Raw genomic sequence first — 8,288 nt, forward strand, 5'->3', positions numbered from 1 at the left:
GGACCCATGTTTGGAACCTTACCCATATTTAGATGATGGTGAAGACTTTTTTAATAAGATGAAGGATAAATGACTAATATTTAGCTCTTGATACCAAATATGTAAATATAGTTTCTTCATACCATTCGGCTTATGTGGGTGGTTCTTCTTAAGACTGGAAGTGAACAGTGGGTACCTTGATTCTCCACTCCTGATATCATAGACCGTTAAATCTTAGCTGATTAGTGATCTGCTGAGTCTGTCAGCTTGTTTCACTGAAGTGTGTCTTTCAGAAAATTTTGATGTGAATATATGAAGACAGAGAGAATCTGGTATTTGTCACACCTAGTGAAAGATAATTTTCTCATTAGGCTGCTCAAAAATAAAAGGAAAAAATGCACTCTGGTGTAAAGTTGAATTAATGTACAACACAAGGGAGTATTTTAATGTAGAAACCAGAGATTTGATATTTCTTGTTATTATGTAAATTATAAACCATATTCCTTGCTGTATAGTCACTGTTGAATCCCCAACCCCTAAAGATTGCAATATTGATCTTATAAAGCTTCTGAAATTCAAGTCTCCTTAAGACATCATACTGATATCTTGAGAAGTGGTTTCAATGAAAACGATTTGGCCCTGTTTTTTTCAGAAGAATTTTGTCCAACAGAATCACAGAATCACTGAATGTTAGGGGTTGGAAGGGACCTCCAGAGATGATCAACTTTTTGTTATTTCATGAGTTTGACGCAAGATGTTTAAATGTGCCAGTAAGAATAATGCTAGAGTTGTGCCTTGTCCTCAGGAAAATATCTTGATTTGATCAGTTCTTAAAACTTTTTCAGCTATATATGCATAATAAAATTGGCAAGTTCCTTTACTCTGTCTTCAACTTCTTTGTATTTTGAGCAGCAGAACAACCTCATGCCATTAAATCATCTTTCTGTGGCAATGCAAATAACATCCTTGTAAGACAAGAGAAAATTAATTGCTCAGGAACTTGCTTTCCCAATGAAGAAGTTTTGTTAAGTTGATCACTAGCTTGAACTGGCGTGACTCCCCTTGTGTTCTTCTGGTAACAATTTAACCATCTCTATGGACAAGTTTTTTTAGCAATAAATGACCAGTTTTCCATCCCACAGAATGCAGAATTTAGCTTCTACAGATGTTTTTGCCTTCTTGAAACAAAATGACGGATTAAAGTCAAAAGTTAAGACTTGAACTTTTTCAGAAGCCCACTTATTTAAAAATGATCCCTAAAGTGTTGCTTTTAGCATCTCACTTCTGTGGTTTTTTTTAATCACTTTTCTGCTGTAAACCATATTATTTTTAGCAAGTTTTATCAGAATGTATTTATAAAAATACCAAACAATATTTTCACTTAATATTCTATTAATTTCAGCAAACAGAACAGTGTTCATGTTGCTGAGTCCAACTGACTGAGATTATCAGGAACAAAATACATCAGAAGCAAAACAGAATTAGCAACTGCAAGAATTTCTGAGCCTGCAGAAGTTAATGTTTGCTTAATTTCATTACAAAAGTGTGCCAGAACTGTAACCATAATCAACAGAGAAAATCATTCATTCATTTCATCTTGGACTGAGCATTTTCAAGTCAGTGTTACTCTAGTGCTGCACAGAGCTAGCGATGGGGTGGGCAAGTGGCAGAGGATTGATTCTGGGGCCCTCGGGTCTTTACTGGTACATCATGTGGGCACAAGCTCAATCTGAACCACAGTTCTGTGCAGTTCTGAGTCCAAGTTAACAAGTTGTGCCAAGGGCTCAGAGATGTTGTACTTTAGCCTCGGCACCACTGCAGTCTAGCTGCATGTCTGTGGTTCAGAGGCAGCCTGGGTGTGACCTGGTCTGGATCATGAGCACAGCCTGCCCGGGCCTGCCTGCAGGGTACTGTGCAGAAGGGCACTGAGCTCTAAGGGGAAGCTTTCACCTGGGATTCTGATATGAACACATCCAGCTACCCTTCCAATAAGTAATTTGCCTGAATACCTAGTGCAAAGGTGGTCTTTATTAATACAAATAAGGTAGAAATACACCTGCATGTATAGCATGGTATTAAAACTATTTCCTGATGGACATATGAAGTGATTTAATGTATTTTAATTAATGGATTATATATGCATATATTTATGACTTTCGTGTTTAGAATCACAATATTTCAATGTTTTAAAGTATCATGTGGATTAATTTTAAGCAACAGTTAAATTTTTAATCCAGTTAAATTTTGGGGCGAAAAATAATCCAAACAAATAATGCAAGAAGACCTGAAAGGGTTTTTTTAAAAACTTATTATTGTTTTCCACCGTCTTTTGTAGAAAGCAATAACTGTTGATATTGCATTTTAAAAAAAGGTTTATAGAATATCTTCTCTTGTTCAATAATTCTAGAATAAAATGTATCATTTCCTATTCTGTGTTTTATATTGCCTCAAAGTCTCTAAAAGCATTGAGCAAGTCACATAAGCAGGACAAATCATGATCAAAGCCAATGGGACAGGAAAGTTTTGCAATCCATTTGTGAGAGTTTGACTTGCTTATAATCAGGTTAAGAGAGTAATAAAAAGGATGCTAGTTTGTCTTTACTGTTTTATTTTATGTTGCTGTAGTATATATGTAGTAGATAAAGTACAGATATTTATTTATAGCTAATTCAAGTCTCCTTGTCAGCTGGATATTTGTTTAGGATCTGCTTCACTAATTTAGGGCTGCATAGCAAAGTTTCTGATGTTTTGCTGTACAGTTTTGTTTTGAGTATTTTCCAGTTGGCCTCATTTACCAGGACTGCAGTTACCAAGTTCTGGAAGCTTAAGAAAAGGCCAAAGGGCATGCCAGTTCTGTTCAAGAACAGAGTAGACTTTAAAACCAAACCCAGCCCCATCATGAGGCCAAAGCTGTGAAGACTTCAGTTGCTAAGGCAGTTCTATCTTCACTTAGATTAAATGTGAGGACAGCTGCAGTCACTGTTATTTAACTCAGCATGCTGTGTTTTAACAAGCAGCATATTCCACTACAATCATAAGAAGGCAATTAGCAAGTGAAAGGAGTAACAGGGTGCAAGCAGAAAAATCACTGGTAATTGTGAATAATAGTAGCCATAAGAAATTATTCCCATTGAGAAGAGCTGGTTTAGTTAAAAAGTTCCATTCTGTAATTACTCAGATTTAGTAAAAAACACATCATAGGGTTCCTCTTTTTATATGAGTGGCTTTCATGAAGCACCTGAAGTGTATATGAGGGGAGGGGAAAAAAAAGCTGTTTTTCTCATTGTCATACCTACCTGGAGGCTTGCAAATTTAGTTCTGGTCTCAAAGCCCAAATTAGGATCTTGTTTTCCTCATTCACTGCTTCAAATATTGAAGGTTCTACAACCAAATTGCATCCTCAGTGAAATGTGTCTCAAATCACAAATTAGTTTCTTCTTTTAAGTGAAAGTGCAAGTGTTACAACTAATTAAAATTAGTCATGTTCCTTGATAATTAAAAATTTTTTTGAATTCTCTTTTCCTGTACATTTCTGTACAGTTAGTAGCAGTTCAGGTCATCTATGGAGTCATTAAGGCATACTTAACCAAAAGAGTCCTATTTATGCAAGAAAATTCAAAATACACATTTTTTTATTAATTAAATGGAATTATTATAACCAAATGGTTGTGCATGATAATAAGTGGACACAGTATTTTATATGAAGACCAGTTATTTTATGAATGGTTGTATTTATAGTAACCAATTAAGTTGTCTCACTGACATTTCTTCTGCAATGTGACAGTGACATCAGGGTTTTTTTAGTCATAGTATGGGCAGTAAAATATTGATAGCTGCTTCAAGGCTGAAATCAGAAGATAAACAAGGTTCATACAGGAATAGAACAGAAAAAAAGGTTACTCTTTTTGAATGTACTATTCAATGGGAAAAATTTTCAGAATTGTTTGTTATGATTTGATTTATTTCCCTGTGCTTTGAGTATGTAAAATAATAAGAGAGGATCAAATCGTTAAGTGAACATGAAATATAAAGGAAAGCAAAGGTGGATTCCCTGGAACAAATTACCTTTCACTACATATAGTTTTCTATAGTATATAGTCTTCTCCAGCTAGACAGATGGAAACAAGTCGTACAGGGGAAGATGCAAACAAAAAGGGGGGAAAAAAAAGATTGTCAGCTGTGACTTACAGAGTGAGCTAATTCTTGTCCCAGTGGAATCTATGCCATTCCTGTTTACTTTGTTGGACAAAAGCTTGGTTCACTGATTGTAGTTCTGGATCCTTCATCATGCCAATGCTTTAAAGCTGCTAAAACCAGCCTGTGATGCAGGAAGAATTTTTTTTTTTAGGGATATTTAAAACTAGGACTCCTTATAATGGCTGCAATGATGAGAAGGATTTGGAGAAGTGAATGAGTTTGAGAGGGAAGAAGGAAGACATTAAATCAAAAAGAAAGGGGGGAGGAGCAAGGTGGGGAGGTTTGTTTGTTTGTTGGGTTTTTGTTTTTTTTCTGTAAGGCAGTGTTATTCCAGGTGAGAGGCTGTGATATGAATATGATCTCTAGATGATGTTTGAGAGGTAAGGGAGAGAAACAGTGTAAGGGTGGCCATGCTGGCGTGGGGCATAGTTCCTTCCAGCCTAGATTCCTATCTGTGACAATAGTCAATAACACATACCTGGCAAAGACTATGAAGACAGGAAGATGCGTAGTGAAAAATCTCCGTAAATATTCCCACTACTTCCACCAACTTGTGGCTCAGGGACTTCCTGAGACAGTAGTGGTAATTTTTGTGTTAGTGAAGTAAGTTGGAGACGGGAAAAGGAAAATAAATTTGTAAAGAGAATCTGCTTTCTGCAAATAATGATTGATGGGTGTTTTTGTAACCTCTCTCCATTAATACAACCTCAGAGAAAACTTGAACAAAGCAAAGCAAACCTCAGCTTATTATTCTTGTGCTTCAGAGGGGGAAAGGCTTAGAGAACTGTGTGGGTGGTGAATGGGGACAGGACTGATTTGTTTGAGGAAGTGTTGCTGGTGCCACTATCCATTCACGAGTTTTTAAACTGAGAAGGTCTCAGATCCTTTAAATATCAATAGCTATGGAGGGTGCTGTGAGTACAACGAATGAGCACAAGTGCATCCTTTAGGACCTACTGCTTGGTGGTGTAGTTGTTCCCCCATGGAAACAAGCAAACGTGTCTCAGCAGCATAGTGTACCTCTGGGCTTCTAAATCCAAACCACAATTCCAATAACTGAAGTTGCCAAGTTATGGAATACCAGCTGCTTTCGAGAGGGAGAGGAGCGTGTGGAGAAGAGGGGATGGGGTGAGGAGAGACAGAAAAAGTCCTGTCATAACTTAAGAGTAGAAAGTTTTAAAACGTATTGTGGTTTTTGGAAGAAGTGATATTGCTTTATTTTACAACGTGTCCCTTGACTTCAGAGAAAAGTGAGTTGAATACCTCTCATTATGAATAAAAATGTCTGACTCCGGGTTAAGATAAAATGTGACAGGAGGATGGGGTGGAGAGCAGCAAATTAAAACACATGATACAAACTTGAAGTTGCACTGTAACTTGATCATACCTCAGTTCTGCTTCTTCATGTATATGTTTTTTATATACACGTGCTTAATAATTTATTTCTATTATGTGCTAAGCTGTTTTTGTCAGGTTCATAGACCTACAGAGTGATTCAAAGAGGGGCAGGAAGAGTGGATAGGTTGGCAGGATGGGGGTACAGCTAGAAGTGGCTTGTGTAGACAGGGAAATGAAAAACTGGTTCTGTGATTAAAGAAACACGGTAGCATGAGCAAACAGATAAATCATGTGGCAAGGCTGCAATGAGCAAATTAGCAAATTGGCAAGAGAGCCAATGACCAGTTTATGGAGGATGCAAACTATCAGGCAAAACTGAACTGTCGACAGAGCACAGAATCATAGAATCAGGATGGTTGGAAAGGACCCCTAGGATCATCAAGTCCAACCTTACTCCCAACATTTCCCTAACCACTAGACCATAGCCTCAAGTGGTACATCTACTCATTTTTTGAACACCTCCAGAGATGATGACTCCACCACCTCCCTGGGCAGCCCATTCCAGTGCCTACCCACTCTCTCAGCAAAGAAATTCTTCCTAACGTCCAATCAAAACCTCCCCTGGTGCAAATTGAGGCCATTTCCTCTCGTCCTGTCATCAGTAATTTGGGAGAAGACACCAACACCAGCCTCACTACAACCTCCTTTTAGGTAGTTGTAGGGAGCAATAAGGCCTCCTCTCAGTCTCCTCCAGACTAAAGAACCCAAATTCTCTCAGCCAATCCTCATAAAGCATGTTTTACAGACCTCTCATCAACCTTGTTGCCTTTTTCTGGACCTGCTCCAGCACTTCAATGTCCTTAGGTTTTAGGACCTAATTTTGTTCTAAGCTCTGTTTACTCACCTTTCTCTATGTTCAGCAGTGAAACTTGGGTATTCTTATAGAGAAAAAGTGGTTAGCTCAGAACAGATTTAGTTAGAGCATGCTGACTTGTGGCATGGATTTATCCTCACACTTCTTAACTTACGCTTATTTCTGGGAAAACTGAAAAAAAAAATACTAACATTCTCCTTGTATGCTCATTAGAGAAGACCATTATTAATTTCAGAACAACAGTCAATCTGAAGAAAAATGCTTTAAAAAATATTCAAGTGCTTACTGTGAGTTTACACCCTGTCAGTGACATCAAAGGCAGGATAATTTCTGCACAACTAGCTACAAATATGTTTAATCTCATCAGATATTCTCCATCACCTAACATGCTCAGAAGCCTGAATTTTGCTACAGATGTGGTGTTATCGGTTATTGGCATCAGTTGGCTACCTAAGGAACTGAGCCACTTTACAGTAAATATTAATCCTTTCAGGGCATGCACATAATAAAATTTCCAGAAACCACTATCTGCTACTGGTTTTGCTGCAAAATAGTCATGGTATTTGTGGGCCTGTTCCTGGATGCCTAGGTAGGGATCAGAAAATTGAAAACAGTTCTGAAAAGGGGCTACTAAATATTTTTAATCTTTCTGGTGATTAAAAAATGTTTTAAAGAGGCTACTAAACTCATGCTGTGTTTGCATTACTCTTGCAAATAGACGTTTTGTTGACTTTTTGCAGTAATTTTTTTTTTCCAGTAAAGGGAGGCAAACATTCTGATGTGTCCAATAATAATAAAGAATGGAAAAGTTAATCACTGATACGGTTATTAAATATTTGTCAAAAGAGTCAGTACGACAGCTGTTTGTTTTCCAAATCTTTCTCTAATCTGAAGAATTTTAATTAAGAATAAAATACAGTTCCATTTTGCCCTTTTATTCTTGTTGTAGTTCAAAGGCCCCATATTGAGCTCCATCAGAGGATTAATGTGTCTCCTGTGTTTAGTCAGTGTTGCCTGGTATTGGCTGTGCATCTTCTGGATTCAAGATTACAAGTCTTGCACATGATTAAAGGAGCTGTCAGCTTGAATGCTGAAAATAGCCAATTTTTGTTAAGTATTGTCAGGAATTAACACTAAACAAGCGCTTCTCATTACAGGATGTGCAGGGTCTGCTTGTTATACAGGGAGAAATCAAGTTAGATGGCAGATTTTTTTCACAGAGGAGTTCTGGGCTTAAATCAATTCTCACATGACCTAGAAGCAGAGTCCCATGATAGGAGAATACGTTTGATTTTTGTCGATTAACCAACAAGCATACATCAGTCTAAATAAAGTCAAGTCTGTGTACAGTAATGATGGGTGGGTTGTGGGATTAGATGGGGAATAGTGTTATTCCACCATCTTGCAGTTACTGGTTCAAATCTGAACTAATTTATTTTATTCTCTGAATTTGATTTCAGAAGAAATAATGCAGGGGACAGAGAGAAGGCGCTACAAGTTATGCTTCAAGTCCTGCAGACCTGTGATCACCCTGCTCCAGATATGTTTTGCTTATGTGGGAGGATCTACAAGGATATGTTTCTCGATTCTGACTGTAAAGATACCAATAGTCGGGATCACGCCATTGAATGGTAAAACAAAACCCCCAATATTACCTGTTTTAAAATGTTTTCAGAGTCTTACTTATGGATATAAAAAGCAGGACTGTAAGAATTAGAAGATCAGTTGTTCTATTTACTTCTGTTTTTCAGGGCCCTGTTTGAGTAATTGGTTTACTGAGCACCAGATCTTTGCAAATGTATTTCCTTGCCTCTCTTTATAGACTATCGTGAACATAGAATGATGCACTTAATTTTTTTTTGGGAGGGGATGGTGGTGATTCACCCACATCTTTGTAGGG

At 37.5% G+C, this 8,288-nt stretch overlaps 1 protein-coding gene across 1 annotated transcript in view; it reads left to right on the forward strand.

Annotated features, from left to right (window-relative positions):
- MAP3K15 (mitogen-activated protein kinase kinase kinase 15) overlaps positions 1-8,288 on the forward strand; it is a 59,522-nt gene that overhangs the window by 17,562 nt on the left and 33,672 nt on the right. Inside the window, exon 7 of the mRNA XM_008945604.1 lies at positions 7,849-8,019. Coding sequence (XP_008943852.1) covers positions 7,849-8,019 — 171 coding nt within the window. The remainder of the gene's footprint in view (positions 1-7,848; positions 8,020-8,288) is intronic.

Source organism: Merops nubicus, unplaced genomic scaffold, assembly GCF_000691845.1.
Source record: "Merops nubicus isolate BGI_N331 unplaced genomic scaffold, ASM69184v1 scaffold13738, whole genome shotgun sequence".
NCBI classification, from domain to species: Eukaryota; Metazoa; Chordata; class Aves; order Coraciiformes; family Meropidae; genus Merops; species Merops nubicus.